Source organism: Ascaphus truei, chromosome 5, assembly GCF_040206685.1.
Source record: "Ascaphus truei isolate aAscTru1 chromosome 5, aAscTru1.hap1, whole genome shotgun sequence".
Lineage (NCBI taxonomy): Eukaryota > Metazoa > Chordata > Amphibia > Anura > Ascaphidae > Ascaphus > Ascaphus truei.
The window spans coordinates 11,765,701-11,788,115 of record NC_134487.1 but is presented as its reverse complement, the minus strand read 5'-3'; the positions used below and the strand labels follow the sequence as shown (position 1 = coordinate 11,788,115).

At 42.1% G+C, this 22,415-nt stretch overlaps 1 protein-coding gene across 1 annotated transcript in view; it reads left to right on the top strand.

Annotated features, from left to right (window-relative positions):
* The window catches only part of PLXNA4 (plexin A4), a 796,616-nt gene that overhangs the window by 726,537 nt on the left and 47,664 nt on the right, over positions 1-22,415 (top strand). The window contains exon 28 of the mRNA XM_075599345.1: positions 9,991-10,181. Within this exon, the coding sequence (XP_075455460.1) occupies positions 9,991-10,181 (191 nt within the window). The remainder of the gene's footprint in view (positions 1-9,990; positions 10,182-22,415) is intronic.

Below are 22,415 nucleotides of genomic sequence, written 5' to 3'. Positions count from 1 at the left end.
TGTAATTCGGAATGGCCCTCTGTTACAGTGTAATACGGAATGTCCCTCTGTTACAGTGTAATACGGAATGTCCCTCTGTTACAGTGTAATATGGAATGGCCCTCTGTTACAGTGTAATACGGAATGGCCCTCTGTTACAGTGTAATACTGAATGGCCCTCTGTTACAGTGTAATATGGAATGGCCCTCTGTTACAGTGTAATACGGAATGGCCCTCTGTTACAATGTAATACGGAATGGCCCTCTGTTACAGTGTAATACGGATTGGCCCTCTGTTACAGTGTAATACGGAATGGCCCTCTGTTACAGTGTAATACGGAATGGCACTCTGTTACAGTGTAATACGGAATGGCCCTCTGTTACAGTGTAATACGGAATGGTCCTCTGTTACAGTGTAATACGGAATGGCCCTCTGTTACAGTGTAATACGGAATGGCCCTCTGTTACAGTGTAATACGGAATGGCCCTCTGTTACAGTGTAATATGGAATGGCCCTCTGTTACAGTGTAATACGGAATGGCCCTCTATTCCAGTGTAATATGGAATGGCCCTCTGTTACAGTGTAATACGGAATGGCCCTCTATTCCAGTGTAATATGGAATGGCCCTCTGTTACAGTGTGGGGAAGACAGCGTCACCGCTTATTGAGTGCTGATAAAAATGAGACGCAGGAATCTTGTACAAGTCATGTAAATTATAGCTTTATAATTAGCAGCGCCATTAAATGGGCTGTCCAATACAGTTGGTTAATTTAACATATCCATGTAATCAGCTTCCTTAGTCACATTTAAGACCCACCTTAAGACACACTTGCTTAAAGAAGCATACGAATAGCACTGTGAATATTCTGAACACATGATATAAAGCTTTGCCCCCTGCAGACGCACTTACCAGAACTCCCTCCTACTGTCTCTGTACGTTCTCCCTACCTACCAATTAGATTGTAAGCTCCTCGGGGCAGGGACTCCTCTTCCTTAATGTTATGTTTATGTCTAAAGCACTTATTCCCATGACCTGTTATTTATATTATCTGTTATTTATTCGATTACCACATGTATTACTACTGTGAAGCGCTATGTACATTAATGGCGCTATATAAATAAAGACATACAATACAATACAATACATTTACACACCTTAAAGTAACTGTTTTGCTTTATTTGTATCTTGTCATAAATAAATCTATGTGTTGCTTGTCTCTTTGAACATTGCATACAAGCATATCAGCTGAATCCAAATCCAATTCTGTTGGACTCTTGCAGAAATTACAGTACTTTGCAAACAAAGAACAAAGAAAATTGAGGGATTTACCTGTGGCTTTGAGTACTGACAAACAGTCTTATCACCAAAAATAACCCCATTAGATTGTAAAAGCGCTTCAAATCATGAGAATATTTAAAGTTTCAAATATGATTGTGTACAGTACATACCACTACCACTTGTGGGTACATTTGCATGTCTCGGATAGGTCTGCAACCCTGCCTTTTCCTACTATCGCTTAGCAGACAGTACTTCCACTGCAGCCAGGCATTCTGGGTAACAGCATGCAAATGAGCACAACGCTATATTAAAAGACGTCACTTTAACTTTGTCCTAGGAGGGACTGCCCCTTTAAAAGTGAGTATTCAGCTACCCGCACTCTCGTTAGTCGCTGATTAGCAAGGTGTAATTGTAAATGGGTTTGCACGTGCCAAAGTGCGAGGATTTCCTTTCATAGGAATAATGCGTTGTGTTCTGTGTGTGATTACAATATCGCTGAAAAATAAGAGAGTAAAAAGAAATATGAAAGAACAATATATGTGTAAATGACACCATGTGTATTACAGAGAATGCCTGGCTCTCTAGTAAACGCGGAATATCTGTTTTTATTCGGAAGGTACTAATGCTTTAATCCGGGAAGTTTCTATCTGCAAAAGTATTCTCATTTTATGGACTTCCTTCTCATTGAAGTGTAGGGCATTTGTAGCTTAAACCAGGGGATCTCAACTCCAGTCTGCAATCTCCCCTCCCCCCCAAAAGGTCAGGTTTTCAGGATTCCCCTGCTTCAGCACAGGTGGCTTAATCAGTCCCTGCTTCAGCACAGGTGGCTCAATTGGAGGCTCAGTCTTTGACTGAGCCACTGATTGAGCCACCTGTGCAGAAGCTGGGCTATCCGGAAACCCTGACCTGTTGGGGGAGGGGTTTGAGGACTGGGATTGAGCACCCCCTGGGGTAAACACTGTTGTTTTAGAGACCAGGGCTGCCTTGTTGATACTGTCAGTCATATAAATGCACTGCGGACTTTCCTGACGTTATTGCAGATGTGAGTAGCAGACAAAGGGTTCTCGTGGCGCGTTGAGAAGCAATATCATAGTGTCATTTCCCCGAGATAATCTGATAGGGATCGTACCATATACCTTTCTTATGTCATGTAGTTCAGCATGGATTGTCCATATGAGAGCCCACATGGAAAGATGTATGAAACAGCACAGGTTACCGTTGTGGAATTGGAGATGTGTTTTAATCACCGCCCTGGAAACAGGAATATACTAATTGTCTATACCTGAGAATCCTTCCCACTGCAGATAAGAGAAAATACTGCAGCCACTTAATCTCCTTGAGCTCTACCCACTGATGTGAATGATCCAAGAAGACTCATTAATATTAATTTTTGAAGTGTTGCTGCAATTAATGAAAGACACGGTGACCTTTTCCAAGATATTTTTACCCTTACGTTCCCTGTTATTGCCAAGTTGGGGCGAAAAGTTGGAGGATGAGAAGTAATCACTCATTTCCGCTTAGAGAAGTCGGTGTCGAAATGAACATGACACTTACCCAGTAATTATCGTGACGCTCGGAGAGCATTAATGGTGCTCTTTAAGACAGTGTTAGAATCCTCAGCAATGCTGCTGTGTGTTAATAACTATATAAAATACATCATTAAACATGGTTAAACGTTACAGCAGTGTAATTAGCAATATTAATTTCATTCAGCCGAGTATTGTTATAAATACAGCATTACCGATCGTGAATCCCCATTCTTTATAATAATAACACTCCGTTGGATGTACAGTTTTTGAAGACCAGGCTCACAGTAAAACACTGTGTATTCCCTATTTTATTACCCTTTTGAAAATTGAATTAAAATGTGCACAAGAAATGCTGTAATTAAAGTAGCGTGTGTGTTATTGCCATGGGAAAAAAGGGAGTCTTCTATGGCTGTGATGATGACTGAATAAAGAATTTGCTTTATTTTTCTGAATGTCTGAGAATTTACAGGGGGAATTAACCTTGGGGTTAGAGCTTTCTGGGATTGTGTGTTTATTCATTTAAATTCTCAACTGGTATCAGTTGTTTGGAGGTTAGTGGCCCTCCTCCCTGGGTTTAAGCTCACCCCTCCCCGGGTTTTAAAGTTGCAGGTTTTTTCATGTTCCTGTGGGGACAGACCCACTGAGGCCATTCTCCCTCCAGCAGAGGTAAATGAGAATTTCCACCGGTAGTGTTAGGACCTGCATACTGGTCATGCCGTGACGTGGCTGCAGACCTATAACGCTTTAGGCAAAGGGTTTAACTTAATGACCCTTACATAGTAAAATACTTCAATATTCTCGTGAGTATTTTTGCCACATTGGATGTAGCATTTGGCATTCCTGTCTTTTGTTGTATACATTTTGGCCACGCTCAGTAGCACTCCTTTTGACACTAATATATATATATATATATATATTTATATATATATTTATATATATATAACAAAAACGAGTGGACGATACCGTTCTGTGGCTAACAAAATGCTTTTATTTCTGCGAGCTTTCCAGATACACTGATCTCTTCTTCTGTGTTACAATGGATAAGTTCTATAGTGTTATAATGGATAAAGCAAGAAAGGTTTTTACTTAAAAACATTGCATCCTGGAATGTATTTGACTGAAGCCTATCCCTCCCCCCAGTGCAGTATGCGATTTATGACTTAAGGTGTTAAATGGTCCCTGAATGTTGGTGATGTAGTAGTGTGTGTGTGTGTGTGTGTGTAAATATACATTTATAAAGCTCCCACAGTATATACAGCGCTTTACAAAAGGTGTGTGGCAGTGTATACCAATGGTGTGGGTAGGTGTAGAAATGTAAGAGGGTGTTGCATTACTATTAATGTGTGTAAAAACAGATAAACCGGCGCCTAAAGGAAATAAAAATCTGACCAAATATAGTCCAATTCAAAAGGCTGGGATGAGTTCCATGGAAGTGTCCTCAATGTAATCTCAGACAAACAGACATGTAAGACGACAACATAAACAAGAAAAAAAGAAAGAAAAAAAGATCATAGTGCAACTAAATACAAACAACAAATCACTGATATAGTATGCAAAATAAGACAGCAGTTTAATACAATGATTAAAATGTAAATATAAAAAAACAACAAACATGTGCTTGTTGGGCAAGAACCACTAATGAAGTGATGGCATCCAGTGGGGCTAAAATTGAGACCCTACTTACAGCAATGCTGATATGTATAAGCCTGTAGCTCAATCACACTTAACACTCCGGGGCCTGGAGGGAGGATGATACAGCTCAACCGCCTAGAGACTCTGCACCGCTGGGAAGCACAACTCCTGTAGCTCCATGCCGCCAGTCGCCACAACTGTCCTCAAACGCGGGTCAGCTCTTGGGTAGGAAACCGCCCAAGCTCAGTGCCGCCGAGGGACTGTCTGTCCCTGTCCCAGTGAGTCCTTCGGCGGCACTGAGCTTGGGCGGCTTCCTACCCAAGAGCTGACCCGCGTTTGAGGACAGTTGTGGCGGTTGGCGGCGTGGAGCCACAGGAGTTGTGCTTCCAAGCGGTGCAGAGTCTCTAGGCGGTTGAGCTGTATCATCCTCCCTCCAGGCCCCGGAGTGTTAAGTGTGATTGAGCTACAGGCGTATACATACTGTATCAGCATTGCTGTAAGTAGGGTCTCAATTTTAGCCCCACTGGATGCCATCACTTCATTAGTGGTTCTTGCCCAACAAGCACATGTTTGTTGTTTTTTTATATTTACATTTTATTCATTGTATTAAACTGCTGTCTTATTTTGCATACTATATCAGTGATTTGTTGTTTGTATTTAGTTGCACTATGATCTTTTTTTCTTTCTTTCTTTCGCGTTTATGTTGTCGTCTTACATGTCTGTTTGTCTGAGATTACATTGAGGACACTTCCATGGAACTCATCCCAGCCTTTTGAATTGGACTATATTTGGTCAGATTTTTATTTCCTTTAGGCGCCGGTTTATCTGTTTTTACTGTGTTTTCTGGTTTGTGTCACCTATATTTCCTGGCTGCCTTCACCTCAATATTTAGGGGTGTATTTATATTTATTAGTTGTCTAATTGTCACTAATTTTTTATTTTCATTGCACTAGCGCTGTTCCCACTGCCCTTCCCCTTTATCTATTTATGTGTGTAGATACTATGTGGTCCCTATTGGTATATAGGGATAGAATTGCATTGTACAGTACATATGTATGTGTAAGAGACCGCTGTGTGTGCTTTCATATAGCGCAGTATATAAAGACATGGCCTTTAGCACTCATGGGAAGAGAGTTCTCTTGCGTCAGTAGTGACTCATGAAACTGTGGCCAGAGCTAAGTGTCCCGAACAGTTGCATAAATTTGTATTCATGCAACTGTCTCTCTTTCGATGTTCTAGGATTACCTTTGAATATGGCCACCTTCAGATCGTTCATCTTATGGCCAGAGTCTGAGAAATGTTCGCCGACAGGTCTGTCTCTTGTTCCGCGTGTGATGCTGTGGCGATGCAGATTCATTCTCTCATTTAGCCCTTGTCCCGTCTCACCTATGTAGTAGCAGCCCTCTGGGCATTTTATGCACATAATGAGGTACACGACATTGCTGGAGGAACAGGTGAATCTTCCTCTGATTTTGTACTCTAGATTCCTGTGTGGTATTTGTATTGTGCCCGCTGTGTGGAGCATTGCGTAGGTTTTGCATCTTGCGTCCCGGCATGGTCTTGTCCCGCATTCAGTTGTACTGTTGAGTACTTTACTCCTCACCATCATTTTCTTGAGATTATGAGGTTGTCTGTGTGATAATAAGGGTGTTTCAGGGAAGACCTGTTGCAGTCTTGTATCTTCCTGGAGAATGGGTTGTAGTTCCCTGGCGATCTTGCGTAGGGCTTCTAGGTGTGGGTTATATGTGACCACCAGCTCGGCTAACACACACACACACACACACACACACACACACACACACACACACACACACACACACACACACACACACACACACACACACACACACACACACACACACACACACACACACACACACATACACACACACACACACACACACATATATGAATTGGTGGGGGTTTTGAGCTTGCTGAGATTGTGTGTTTTTTGGAATTAATCTTGAACATGAGCTTACAGTCAAATGTTTAATACTGAAGTCACTCACGCAAAGTAACAAAGACAGACAATGGTATTTGAACCTCGTTATACCACTTAAAGCCGTGATTTTAATGTAATGACTGTATTTTCTGGTTGCTCTCTCTGCAAATAAAATTGCCAGTCTATTTTTTTTTCAGACTTCTTCTTGCTGTTGCATTTCTAAACAAATTCACATTATGGAAGCAGTATACCGTAAATTAACAAAACAAAAACAACATTTTGTGAATGTAGTGGTTTTTAATTGGTGATTTCCTCAGACAATGATACGACATGCTGCTTTTTGATGGCGTTTTCCTTCTTGAAATTTTGCTTGGATAAATACGTGCTAATAACGGCTGTTTTAAATACAAACTCAAGTGGTTACCATATACAGTAGTGAAATAAAGTGGTAATTAGTTTGGGAAGCTTGATCTTCAAGCTTAGAAATCAGATTTTTCTTGTCAGTATGGTGACGAGTAACAATTACCTGAAGTTATTGAGAGCCCATTGTTGAAAAGCGAAAAGGTAATCATGTCAGAATATGTTCTGGTTGTATTACAAAGGGAGATGATTTTAATTTACCTTCTGATAACACAACATATTGCGTTATTATAACGCAGAGTATCACTGAGTTCCCTTCGATTTAATGGCAGTGATAACGCAGAATAAACCCATATTAGCGCACCAAAGGGAGCAATACGGATTGCTACAACTGTATGTTCTACAATGTTTTATTCCCATACCTTCACCCCATGGTTCCATTTCTCAACTTCCGCCATCTTTTTCTTACCCATTCCATCTTTCTCTTGCTTTTTATCCCCTGCTCCTCCTTGTCTCTGCCTCCCATCTCCCCCATGCACTCTTTCCCTTTATTCTCATCTTTTCCAGTTTTTCTCTCTTTCTCACCACTGTCTCGTTCTCCTCTGCTCTCTCTCTCTCTTTCTTTGACCTTCCTTACACTGTATCTCCTCACATCCTTTTCTTTCCCTCCCCTTGTTCCTGCAGAATCTATTTCACAGAACACTGGCAGTGGGTTATCTTCTGTGCTTACTTTCCTGGAACATCCATAATGTCCTCATGTCCCAGTTGTTCTGGTTGGAATTATTAAACCATACTCTGTATTGCTTCATCTTGTTGCCTGTTAAGTTTCAGAGGATGAGATGGATAAAGGTGAAGGCTGTTGCTATGTATTTCAATCAGTGAACTTCAGGTTATGCCGCTACACAGCAGAGTTATGAATCAAGTCTAAGGCTCCTCTTTAACATAATGAGAAACTGTTAACACACAGTCAACAATATGTTCACTATAATTCAAGGGAATGGGGGTTCTGTACACTATGCTTTAAGTGCTGCTCACGTAATGAACTGTGTGTTATTATCGAGTCTGATTGCAACACTGGGGCAAAAATACTACCCGAATTAAGTATTTATATTGGAAGCTACAAGGGGCTATTTAGTGAAGTATTCATGACTGCAAAACTGATACAAATGAACAGCACCATAAAGACAAAAATACAATGAACAAAAACATCTGAAGGTGAAGGGGGAGCAGGAATATAAAGGGAAAGGAGGTGGGACACAAGTCTGTTTACTGAGGAGAAAGTCCTAATACAACTATCAAAACTAGTCATGGAGAAGTCAGTGGAGCCACATGGGATACATCTGAGGAAATGTAAAGAGCTTAGGCTAATGCTGTCAACACCATTAACAGAGCAATGTAACCAGTCACCATTCACAGCCAGGTGTACTTCCAGGGGGCTGTGGAAGAGGAAGCGTAGTCCCACATCACACAAACAGACGCAGAGTAGGCGTATGTACAGTAACTATGGGCCAGAAGAGGCCGACATCAGCAACGTGCACGATCCCAGGCAGCTTGGTTCATGTGGGGCGATCATGTCAAACAAACCTCTTTTTTTTTACTGGGTTACTAAAGTAATAGGTCTGGGGGGAGCACCAGATGTAATGTATCTAGTTTTATACTTTTGACACTGTCCCACATAGAAGACTGGTAGACAAGTTACATTGCTTGGGATTGGGCTCAAGGTGGTAGAATGGATAAGACATTGGTTGAAAGATTGCTGAGTGTTGGGGTCACTGGAATATATTCAGAGGAGGGGAGGTATACCAGTGTAGTACCCCAGAGATCTGAAGTGGGGGCAGTTACCTTTTTCACTCGTTTCATTCTTTGCATCTTTTTGTTTTTTTCTCTCTCTCTCTCTCTCTCTCCGGCCTCTATTCAATAGGCTTTGAAACCACCTCCCAGCGCTAGGGAAACACTCAGCCCCATTCCAAAGAGTGGGATTCCAATCTTCTTTAGCACAGGCAGCCGATTTCACAGCATATTGAACAAGGCTCTCTGCATGTTTCTCCCTGTAACATATCCTGTGTTGTAGTGTGCACGTTCTATTCTTTCCTCATTTTCCTCCGAGGGCGTCTCTTTTCTCGCCCCCTGCAGTCCTTTCCGGTAGAACTTTCTCTCTCATGCGCGTTGCTTCATCGACTGACCATAATTACAATGTAAAAGCAACCGCTCCAATTTACCAGAACTAATACTGTGCGGTGCTGTGCGCTGAGGATTGATTAAGAAGGAGGCAATATAGAACAGTTAAATCCAATTGATCTACTGCATAATTGAATTCAATACATATTGCCTTTACTCGCTGTTCATTTATTCATTTAATTCTGTCATTGTTTATTTCCTAGGAACATAACTAGAACAAATAGCCCCGAGCTTGTAGATATTATAAACAAATGTATAAATGAGGATTGTATATTGTATCCATAAAACACCATGGACATTGATTGTTCCTCCCCGTTTATGGTATTGATCAGCAGAACGGGAGACAATCCACTTGAACACCATTGCTAACTCTGTGACCTTGTGCAACCTTTTAGGGTACAAACTCCAAGAAGTTACTTACATTTTGCCGGCCTCTTTCCATTGTGTTTTACGAAAGGTTTTCTTGCTATTTTGGAGACGTGACTTGCTCTGCTTCCCTCTGCGCCGGCAGCTGGTTAATTGCAGGCCAAAGAATGACAATGAGTACTGTACAGGGAGGTGTGCTTTGATAGCCCTCTCATAATCAGGATCAGCCTTCATAAAAACAGGTTTAAATGGACAAGAAGCCAAAGGTGACACACTACGAGTGCTCATTTGCATGTCATTACCCAGAACCCCTGGCTGTAGTGGAAGACCTATGTGAGAAATGTGAATGTGCTTACAAGTGATACTGTATGTTTAGGTACGGTGGAGGGTTTGTGTCCCTTTTTTTCTCACCACAACTTATATAATGTGTGGTTAAAACTAGTGCCAACGAGAAAAACATCTCCCAAGACATTAGCACCTCAAGGTTCCGTGCTGTTATAGCATATTAAAGACCTAGAGGTAGGCATAGAGAATAAATATTTAGTTCCTAATAATATAACTTTCAATGTTGTTTCTTTTGCATGTATACAGTGTGTTTGAGTTGCGATAGTCTCAGTTTTATAACTGGTACTGGGTATATGGTCCTTTGATTAACTTGGATTGGCCACTATTGGCTTAAGCAGTACAGTACTGTAGGTGACTGGTGTTGTTATTGTCTGTTTCAGAGAATATGATCCGGTACACTGGAAGTCCAGACAGTCTCCGTTCCCGGACACCAATGATAACGCCAGATCTAGAGAGCGGAGTTAAGGTTTGGCATCTAGTGAAGAACCATGAGCACGGAGACCAGAAAGAAGGAGACCGAGGAAGCAAAATGGTGTCCGAGATCTACTTAACAAGGCTGCTAGCTACGAAGGTATGGGTCATTTTAGGTCTAGTTGAAGGTGTCCCTTTTCCATTAACTACATTGCACATAAAAGGCAGAAACGTGTGATAGTAACATATAAAAATAATGAAATACATAGAGACACTGATGAGGTTGAATCTGAGATATATGTACCAGTTATATAGGGGTTGTTGAAAGGACATAGAGAGAGTTCAACAAAAATAGAAAGAGGCCGCGGGTATGGAGAAAAAGGATCATACACAAGTAAGACCAAATCTGCTACTACAAACATATTGGGTTTGCTAAATATTAGTAGTACCTAGCTACTGTATGTAACATTATCTGTAAAATATTTAAAGCTGCAATCCCCCCTAACTACCTATGCATTTTTCCCAGTATGGTAACCGGACGTTGGGACCCTATGGTTCCCGAGAGGTTTACTGGTGAAGGTACTATAATTATTTCCTGTTTTTCTGAAAGAGGATGTAATTTAATGTTCAATAGGAAGCTGCAACCAATGATATACCAGGGCTTCCTGTTGGCCCAAGATTCGGCAGCCATTTTATTTCCCCCGGCAGGGAGATTAGCCAATCTGCTCTGAGCAAAATAACAATTATCACTGTACAATGCAGATTCAGATCTGCCAACTAACACTGTCTGACAGTCTGGCCCTTGGCCCCAAATCTGGTTGGAGATTAGATTTGTTTGCCCTACATGATGGAGCTCTACTCTCCTCAGCTGCTGCTGCTCGTGCAGCTTCCCTATCTCCTCCCAGCTTACACCTTGTCACAGCACTGTAGGTAGGAAGCATAAGGAGAAGGAGTTGTGGGGTGGGGTGTGGTGTGATCAGGGTACACCTCCTGCCCCTTTTTTTCCCATCTCTCCCAGACATGATGTTGGTTTTGTCCATTTCGTCACCCAAGCCTTTCAACATCTGAATTACTGTGTCTTCTTCCCAGTGCTCTTCCACATACCATGTCCTACATTAACCTGTCCTCTCCACCATACCACTCCTCCACCCCAGGAGCTCATTCCTTTCTTTCACACGTGCCATATGCTCCACGAACCCCTTTTATCTTTCACCCACCTCCCATATTAGCCCCTTCAATCTGCATTAACCTACAAATGTAGCAAGACTTAACATCTTCGGTGCCCCAGCCACTTGCGGTCATGGACCTGAAAGATTAGCACTGTGGGGGGGTCCCATCCAGAAGCATGGACCGCCATAGTGCGATCGTAGCAGACACTATCCCCAGTGCCGCTGACTTTTGTGTGACGCTGGGGACAGTGAGTCTTCCTACATGTATGTTCTCCCTATCCAACCTCCCTTCTCCACACCTTCTTTCCCTTCCTCCCTCCTTTCCTCACCCTCAAACCGCCTGTTTACCCCACTACTGCATAACAACAAGCTAGAGATGTAGTAGGCGTTATTGTACCACCAGCGAGCGCAATAATGTGTTCGTCCCATTCTTTTTTTCGCACAGCTCCCATTGGTGCGTTCTGTGCGTCCCATGGCAAAGCACCCACAGAAGTACGCCTGCTACATCTGTAAGCAAGTGGTTGCTTGTGTCTTCTGGGATAGAGGAGGCACAAGTCAACCGATGGCTCGGCCAACCGTGTTCTCCAAAACTGTCTAAGTCTAGGGGTTTGGGACTTAGTTGCAAAGCAGTTTTAGGAAATGACAGTGCGGGTGTTTTAAGAAAGATGTTTCTTATCTGTATCTCTCATAAACAGAAAAATAGTCAACCTATTGTTCCCCTATTTATAACTAATACTACCTATTACGGATTTTACATCCCGGGCAACGCCGTGTACATCAGCTATTAAGGTGTTAAAGAAGACAAACATGAAAGAAAATAGGTTTTCATCTGGCTTAGTGAAAGGACACCTATAACCCATTTTCTGCCAGCAGGTTTAAGATTATTTTTGCATTCATCATGATTACAAGGTAATAATAAAAATGGTGATTGACAGGGGCAGACCTTGCATGGCACGTTCAGCCTGAGTGAGGAAGGCAGTCAGACAAGTAAACGGTATCTATCGGGGAAGGCTCTGTCTATCGCTGCAAGAATCTCTTCATTGAAAATGATTGCCTGACAGCTCTCTAACTTTTCACTGCTGACTACGCGTTCCTTAAATGCTAGAAACTGCATTTCGCATCAATCACACCCCCTCATGTTATTTTATCAGCGGCTCTGTCATTGAGTTTTGCTGACATTCGCGGCGAGGATGGGAGCAGAACAGCAACATATTATTAGAAATGTTTCCTCGCATTGCTAATGTAACACTTGTATTTTACACTGAAGCAAAAGTCAATAACAAACCCCAAACCCGCCTGGAAAGTAAAGGGGACTGTATTAACTGTATTTCCCGCAGATCTAAGTGGGATGTTGGAATCTCTCAAAATTCGCTGAGCCACATAAACAAAGATTAACGTGATTTAGTCAGCTTATGTATGTAACGTTACAAGTAGATACTGAGCATATCATTGTGCAATTTAAAGATTCAGGCTTATGCCAGGGTTACTGCTTCCACTGGCATCTTATGATGGGATACTCTGTAACATTCTGCGTTATCCCTGCCATTAAACCCTATGGAAACTCTGTAATTTTCTGCATTATAACTCAATATTCTACATTAACTGTAGGTAAAAAAAAGTTGACTACATCTGTGGCATATCATAGTAAATATGTGCCTCAGGGCATTTAAAATGTTTGGGGTTGATTTGCTTTTTCAGAGCAATACTGATGTAGAAACAGTGGATTTGATATGTTTTCTTCATCCTTTCAATGCACACTGTTAAGGCCTTGTTTCTAGTTGTGGCGTCAGTGCGACCGCGTGACGTCACTCGCGCATGCGTGAAACTTGCACTGGAGGCATCGGGAGGCACCAGGAAGGCGTGGTCATGACATCACGTGAGCGGTTCGTCCTCAGTGGCTGAACCGCTCACGTGACGCAGCCATCGTGCGGCAAGAACGATTTCAAATGTCTTTGAAAAAATTGCGCGCTTGGACGCGTTACTCACGCTCATTGGACAACATTAATTTGTTTTTGCGTCGTGCACACGCGCGCCGCCACTATAATCTCAGCTTAATACTTTGCCGCAGCAAACCGCCAGATTTTATAAGGGACTGTTTTGCCTGAACTAGTTTTGGCTAAAGAAAAGCCTGCCACAGCATCAAGATAGTGGCTCAGCAGGGCTCAACTATTAACATGTTTACTGTAGTCTTTAAATTTCCCGCTATAATATGAAAGAGCGCTCCAACAGACATTACTGAATACAGCTTAACCCCGTTATAACGCGATCCGTTACAACGCGAATCCGCTTATAACGCGTTGCATGCGTGGCTCCCACTTTTCGTATTTATGAATACTTTACAACACAATTATTGGTATCTTAAATACTTTATTGTACAAGGCATACAATTGTACATTATTTCTAACACGATACACTTATAGCTCGATGTGATTCTTTGGACCCCAAGCACCGCGTTATAAGGGGGTTGAGCTGTATTTGGTTCATTTTTTAGTTTCTGAGATGCGTGACTATCAAAATGTAATCAGTAAGGAAGGAGGGAGAGGGGGTAGATGCTATGATACCTTTTACTGGACCAACAAGTAGTGGTCATGTTACAAGCTGTCCAACCTCTTCGGGTCCCCTCTTCGGGTCCTTCATTGGGGAGTGCGATGAAGGACCCTGAGAGGTTCGAAAGCTTGTAACATATCAATTACTTGTTGGTCCAATAAAAGGTATCATAGCATCTACCCCCTCTCCTTCCTTTGTTACGACATGGAAGAAAGGACCAACATGGCTACCCTCCCTTCTTTGCCTAAAATGTAGTCCGATTACGCTCCATAGCTTCCTAAAGGTACACGTACTGTGTCTGTTATGATAACTGCTGAATGGTGGTTAGCCTGTCCTGCTTCATTGTGTCTTTATGGCATCTACTTGTAGAAGCCTAAAACAATAGGAAAAGAAGTCCCTGCCCTAAAGAGCTTACAATTTAAGTGGTAAATGGGGAGAACTTACAGAGACAGTAGGAAAGTGTTCTGTAAGTGCGTCTGCAAGGGGTCATTGCATAGAAGGATGTATAGTAATAGCAAGCGGAGCTACCCGTATTCTTCATTAAAGAAGTGTGTTTTAAGTAAGGTTCTAAAGGCGGAGAGAGAGGGTGCCAGTTGGATATTGAGGGAAAGGGCGTTCTGGAGGTGTGGGGCAGTGAGTGAGAAAGGTTTTAGGTGGGAAAGGGCTTTAGATACAAAAGGGGTAGAGAGAAGACATCCTTGAGCAGAACACAGAAGGTTGTACGGTGTATACACTGTACAGCATAGCGAAAAATTAGGGCTGAGGTGTAAAGATGAGCAGAAGAGTGTAAAGCCTTAAAAATGAGGAGGATAATTTTGTAAGTGATACAGGATTTAATAGGAAGCCAGGAGAGGGATTTCAACAGGAGAGACGCTGAGTCCTTTTATCAGCAGCGTTAATGATAGATTGTAGGGGAGACAGGTGAGAGGCAGGAAGGCTTGACAGTAGAAGGTTACAATAGTCGAGACAGGAGAGAATGAGGGCCTGCATTAAAGTTTTAGCAGTAGAACGACAGAGGAAAGGGTGTATCTTTGCAATGTTACGGAGGGAAAAAAAACACGTTTTAGCTACATTGTGAATATGAGAGAAAAATGTGCTAGGCAGCGTGCTTGTGATATTGGGTGGGTTTATGATAGAACTGCCAACAGTAAAGTAGCCGAAGGGACAGGCTTGGGAGGAAGTATGAGGAGCTCCTTCTTTAGCGTGTTAAAGAGCAATCCAAGACTGCAAATTTTTTTGCATTTTTTTTATATAGGATTGAAGCAAGGGGTCTCCGGAGCTGAAACCCGTTAATTTTTAACACCGGGGACTCCTTACTTTCGGAGATTCTTACCTCCAAATTTGGTGCTGGTAGCAGATTCCCAATATGTCTGCTGTTTAAAGATCTTGGGTTGAAAGGTAAATTTGTGTCATCAGCATAGAGATGATATTTGAACCCAAAATATGTGACAAGGTCACCTAGATAGCGTGTGTAAAGGGAACAGAAAAGAGGTCACAGAACAGACCCCTGGGGTACCCCCACAGAGAGATCGATGGAGGAGGGGGTGTTATCAAACAAGACACTGAAAGTACGATGGGAAAGGTAAGAGGAGATCCAGGATAGAGCTTTGTTATGGATACCAAGAGTATGGAGAATGTGAAGGAGAAGAGTGTGGTCCATAGTATCAACGGCCGCAGAGAAATCCAGTAGTATGAGCAGAGTGTAGTGAGCTTTGTCTTTGGCCGCATGGAGATCATTAGTTATTTTAGTGAGGGCTGTTTCAGTGGAGTGAGCAGTGTGGAAGTCAGATTATAGAGGATCTAGGAGAGAATAGGTGGTGAGAAAATGGAGCAAGCGAGAGAATACAAGGCGTTCAAGGAGTTTAGAGGCAAAAGAAAGAAGGGAGACAGGCCTATAGTTAGAGAGACAGGTAGGGTCAAGCTTGAATGTTCATACTTAACATTGTGAGAAAAAACCTATTTGTAAATAAAAAAGTATAGAAAATACTTATTTACGCTAAGGTAAGCTGAAAAAACTTTACTAGAGAAAAAATAATATGCTTTTTATTCTAAATATCGTTATGACCAGTTGATCATTTTTTATTGAGGAAGGAGTCTTCAAAAAACTATTCATCCCAAGGGCAGTACAAACAACCCAGGAACATCTGATAAGGTGGGGTTAAATGAGATTTCACCAGCAACAAAGGAAAGGGTTCTTTACAATAAGGACAGATAAAATACGGAATGCATTACCCGTGGAGACTGGATCAAAATACTGCAAATAAAAATATAGGATAAGTATCTGCCGTCTAAAATTAGCATAGGTTGAATTTTTTCAACCTCATCTACTATGTAAGGTGAGAATGCTTTTTAAGTAAAATTGTATTTTTACCTTTGAAAACTTGTGGCAGTTTAATGATACGCCCTTCGCTCTCTCTCTGCTGTATGAGCTAATGTTTCCTGATAACATTTCAGACAGGCTGGGTGCCGGCAGAGGCTTGAGACCTCTTTATCCTCCCCATGTGTATTAAAACGTGGCTCTCATGCATGCCACTTGCTGAATGGTATGCAAAAGGCATTCACAAAGTACAGGTGTTTGAGAGCTAGAATATTCATATTCTTAAGACTTGCATAACACAAGCAGGTGTTGTCACAATCTTCCTTTGATTCGATTTCCTCCTTCACAACCCAAAAATTAATTTTCATCCTAGTAAAGCAGATTAATTGCCAGTTTTGTTTAGTACATAACTTTATTTTCGTTTTTGTCATAGCTTAACATACAGTACAACACTTTCATGGACCAGCTGTTCATCACTATACAAGCAATTGCGTTCATATATAGAAATATAATAAAACCTGTAATGTACAATACCACGTGAAAAGGAATCAATTGCAAGCTAAGGTGATTAATCACTTTCATTTGATAGAGGTCAAAAATGGTTTCAATAACGTGCAAGACATTGCTTGTTTATATTGCTGAAACACTGGTTTATAGTTCATCTATAATAAATCTCATATATTTACTCACTGTATGTATAGTTATATTGATCCAGAGGAAGGCAAAGAAATAAACTCACCAGTGAAACATTTACCATCTATCGCTCAGAAGCCTTCCCAGGTTTTAACTTATTTGGCATATCACTTTATTCCTTTTCTTTCTAAAAAAAATATCTCGTGAATCTGCCATCACAGTCTCCATGGGTAGTACACTTCACAGTGTCATCTCCCTTTATTAATCATTTGGTTAATGAGTTTTTTTTTTCCGGGTGGGGGGGGGGGGTGCAAAACTGTACTGTGTATTCCAGGTGTGGTCTTACTAAGATGTATAAAGGAGAAACGTACAGTAACGGTAGTATGCTCTTTAACGTAATGCAGCAATACAGAAGGAAGACAGTATCTACAGGGAGAGAGAGGGGAGACAGAGAGAGAGAGAGGGTGGGAGAGAGAGAGAGGGAGGAAGAGAGAGAGGGGAGAGAGAGAGTGGATGAGTTGTACTTGCCTGCGGTTATACAGTATACGAAATAGGCTGATTAAGTTGTAGGGCAGAAAACATGTTAACAGTAAACCAACACGTAGATGAAGATGATCCGTATTTTGGTAAACAAAGGCTTTAAGTTGCAAATATTGGGTGCCAGAGGGAGGAAAACATCAACAAGCCCGGACTCAGAATACTGGATTATTGGTGCTATAATGCCAACTAGTACAGCGTAAAGGGGACTGGGAGTTCTTACGTCACATCACTTACTAGTGTGCAAGCAATATAAGTGGCAGGGGGAGCCAGCAAGGTGCGCCGTTGTATGTTTCTTTACGCCACCTGATTGGTAAGACCTCGCCTATTGTAGCGGCAAAGAGGACTAAGGAGCAAACAACCAAAAATATGGAGGGTGTTACTATTACTCGCTGCTCCTTTAACCATTGTTTGTCTCATGCCTGATTGGTAGCTGAATGAAAGGAGCCCGATTGAGCCTCATGGAACTGAAGATTGACTTATCTATTGTACCACCCTACCCTCCAAAAAAAAACCCGACAAATATGGTACTGCACCGACACACTTTATTCGAGCAAATACCCGGTATGTACCTGGCAGATACCTGGAATGCGCCGCTCCTCACCTCTGACAAGCCCCGTTGCGTTTGCCTTCCCAGCCTGGGTTCATGCCTGGCTGACGGGCGGCTGATCTGTTAAATGATAATGATTAGGATTTAGTAGGCTGCAATGCTTCGCGTGTCTACCAGATGGCATAAATTCATGAATTGTAATGCAGTATATATATATATATATATATATATAGACCATACGATACCGGTTGCAACACGACATCAAGGGACAGCACGCAGGTAAGTAAATCAAAAATGTTCTATATTTGATAGAAGACACAAAAACCGACGTTTCGGTCCCCCTGTGGGACCTTTCTCAAGGTGGTGCAATTGAATGCAGTGCACAATACATATATATACCCCAAACCCCAGTGCAATTCAACAAAACCAATCACAGTTAATTAGCCTCACCTGCCTATGTGACATGCATCCACAGTATCAGCAGGTAAAGAGCGTCCATTTTGAATATATTAACTCTATATTTGTTTACCTGATATGTGTTTAGGCATGCGCAAAAAGGCTCAGGAATTGCATAATGTTACTGCTGAGAGACTACATAAGTCTGCCAGACCCAGCGATATCTTGGATAACCGGAGAGGGTGCGCATGGGCTAAACTGATCTGGAGCTGATACCTGGATAGATTAACTATTTCAGGGACGTGCAAAATACACATTGTAACTGCAAGTTAAGCGAAACATGTGAAACACCTGATGTGCTCACCGTAAATGTGCAAAAAAATGTGAGGGATTAAAACATATATACACACGTGTGGATGACGTGGCTGACTAGAATCTAGGACAATATATAAATGCTGAAAGCACTCAGCCATATAACGCCTAATGCATAGTGTAAGAAATGATAATGCAATGATCACTCTATGCATCATGTCAGGAAGCGACACCTTAAAAACCAACAAAAATACATAATGCAGACAATGTCAAATAGAGAAACTGGTAATAATTAGAATACATGCTGTGTCACACTCTCAGCAAACATTGCTACAGGTGGCTCTTGACTAAAAGGGACCTGAGGTATCTGACACACTGTAATGCACCAGCATGCATAAAAAGTGAAATAGTGCATCAAAGCATAATAATTTGCACAAACAAAAAAGACAGTATATAAATGCTGAAAGCACTCAGCCATAGAACGCATAATGCGTAGTGTAAGAAATGATAATGCATTGATGACTATGTATCCTTTCAGGGAGCGACACCTTAAATACCAACATAAACACATAATGCAGACACTGTCACATGGAGAAACTAGTGATAAATTGTGTGTGTCTCGCTTTCAGCAAACATTGCCACAGGTGGATCTTGACTGCAAGGGACCTAAGGTGCCTGACATGATGGAGGAAAAGTGGCTAACTGGCTGACACCCCAAGGCAGTATGCGCTGGTTTTGCTGTTAAAGATGAATCCTAGTATCAGCAGGCAGCTCAATGGGCCAGGTGCGGAGATTACAGGAAACAGCTTAATCTGAAGTCCTCATTTAGACCCCGTGGGCTCAATGTGCCCAAACTGTAGATGAGTCTGGCTTCAAGCTGTAGTAGTGTCCTGTTGCGATTCCCTCCTCTCCCCGAAGTCCGTGCCTGGGCAATTGGCATACAACGCAAGGTGGCGAGCCCATGCCTCTTCTCTTTGTAATGTCTTGCTACTGGTTGATGTGACAAATCCTCCTTGTTTTCAGTATCAGCCAGTGCCTTCCGTATGGCAGAACGATGTAGGGCTAATCTCTCTTTAAGCATCCTCATTGTCTTTCCCACGTAATAAAGGCCACATGGGCATTGTATAAAATATACAACGTATTTGGATTCACAATTCATTGTATCCTTGATCTTCTGGCGGATGCCAGTGTGAGGGTGTGGATAGGAATTCCCCAATATCAAGTACTGGCAGTTGATGCAACCGTGACATTTATACACGCCTGCTGGTCTGGATAGCCACGTTGGTTTTGCAGCATACTTGGCGATAGGATCTGCTTTTGTAAGGTAGTCGCCCAGATTTCGGCCCCTTTGATAGCAGAATCTGGGTGGTTTGATAAAGTTGTTGCCAATCACTGCCATTGTATGCATATCCCCGCATCAGGAACTTTTCTTTCATCTCTATTAGCGCCTCGTCCAGCTGTGATTGGTCACTTGTGATCCGTATTGCACGCAGAAATTGCGAATATGGCAAGCCTCTCTTAGATGAAAGAAAAGTTCCTGATGCGGGGATATGCATATAATGATGTCTCTCTTGCCTTGGAACAGGCCAAAACTGTGGACAGAAGCAGGTTGCTGACACCCAAAGACCAAAAGACTGACGATAACCGGTTCAACATTAGAAGCACCTTCAGTACGGCATCTGGCTTCATCAAGAGGTGCATACGTAAGCATAGCCACATCTTGAACAATGACAAAGTGATTGGCAACAACTTTATCAAACCACCCAGATTCTGCTATCAAAGGGGCCGAAACCTGGGCGACTACCTTACAAAAGCAGATCCTATCGCCAAGTATGCTGCAAAACCAACGTGGCTATCCAGACCAGCAGGCGTGTATAAATGTCACGGTTGCATCAACTGCCAGTACTTGATATTGGGGAATTCCTATCCACACCCTCACACTGGCATCCGCCAGAAGATCAAGGATACAATGAATTGTGAATCCAAATACGTTGTATATTTTATACAATGCCCATGTGGCCTTTATTACGTGGGAAAGACAATGAGGATGCTTAAAGAGAGATTAGCCCTACATCGTTCTGCCATACGGAAGGCACTGGCTGATACTGAAAACAAGGAGGATTTGTCACATCAACCAGTAGCAAGACATTACAAAGAGAAGAGGCATGGGCTCGCCACCTTGCGTTGTATGCCAATTGCCCAGGCACGGACTTCGGGGAGAGGAGGGAATCGCAACAGGACACTACTACAGCTTGAAGCCAGACTCATCTACAGTTTGGGCACATTGAGCCCACGGGGTCTAAATGAGGACTTCAGATTAAGCTGTTTCCTGTAATCTCCGCACCTGGCCCATTGAGCTGCCTGCTGATACTAGGATTCATCTTTAACAGCAAAACCAGCGCATACTGCCTTGGGGTGTCAGCCAGTTAGCCACTTTTCCTCCATCATGTCAGGCACCTTAGGTCCCTTGCAGTCAAGATCCACCTGTGGCAATGTTTGCTGAAAGCGAGACACACACAATTTATCACTAGTTTCTCCATGTGACAGTGTCTGCATTATGTGTTTATGTTGGTATTTAAGGTGTCGCTCCCTGAAAGGATACATAGTCATCAATGCATTATCATTTCTTACACTACGCATTATGCGTTCTATGGCTGAGTGCTTTCAGCATTTATATACTGTCTTTTTTGTTTGTGCAAATTATTATGCTTTGATGCACTATTTCACTTTTTATGCATGCTGGTGCATTACAGTGTGTCAGATACCTCAGGTCCCTTTTAGTCAAGAGCCACCTGTAGCAATGTTTGCTGAGAGTGTGACACAGCATGTATTCTAATTATTACCAGTTTCTCTATTTGACATTGTCTGCATTATGTATTTTTGTTGGTTTTTAAGGTGTCGCTTCCTGACATGATGCATAGAGTGATCATTGCATTATCATTTCTTACACTATGCATTAGGCGTTATATGGCTGAGTGCTTTCAGCATTTATATATTGTCCTAGATTCTAGTCAGCCACGTCATCCACACGTGTGTATATATGTTTTAATCCCTCACATTTTTTTGCACATTTACGGTGAGCACATCAGGTGTTTCACATGTTTCGCTTAACTTGCAGTTACAATGTGTATTTTGCACGTCCCTGAAATAGTTAATCTATCCAGGTATCAGCTCCAGATCAGTTTAGCCCATGCGCACCCTCTCCGGTTATCCAAGATATCGCTGGGTCTGGCAGACTTATGTAGTCTCTCAGCAGTAACATTATGCAATTCCTGAGCCTTTTTGCGCATGCCTAAACACATATCAGGTAAACAAATATAGAGTTAATATATTCAAAATGGACGCTCTTTACCTGCTGATACTGTGGATGCATGTCACATAGGCAGGTGAGGCTAATTAACTGTGATTGGTTTTGTTGAATTGCACTGGGGTTTGGGGTATATATATGTATTGTGCACTGCATTCAATTGCACCACCTTGAGAAAGGTCCCACAGGGGGACCGAAACGTCGGTTTTTGTGTCTTCTATCAAATATAGAACATTTTTGATTTACTTACCTGCGTGCTGTCCCTTGATGTCGTGTTGCAACCGGTATCGTATGGTCTGTTATTGCTTTATGGGATAAGCACCAAAACTTATTTACTTGCATATGGTGTGCCGGCTGTGCATTGGATTCTATATATATATATATATATATATATATATATATATATGTACTGTGCAGTATTGCAGCCAGCGGGAATAAAATGCTTCAATCCCTGCCTGGAAAATAACGCAATGCACTCGGGCAGAAAACAGTCACAAACCTCAATATACCCGGGTATACCCGAATTCGTGGGACTAGCCAAGCTCGAATAAAGTGTGTCGCCAGTGTAGATGGATCACCAACAGAAAGCTGCAATGTCTACTGTATGCTGCCTGTTTCTGCTCTCG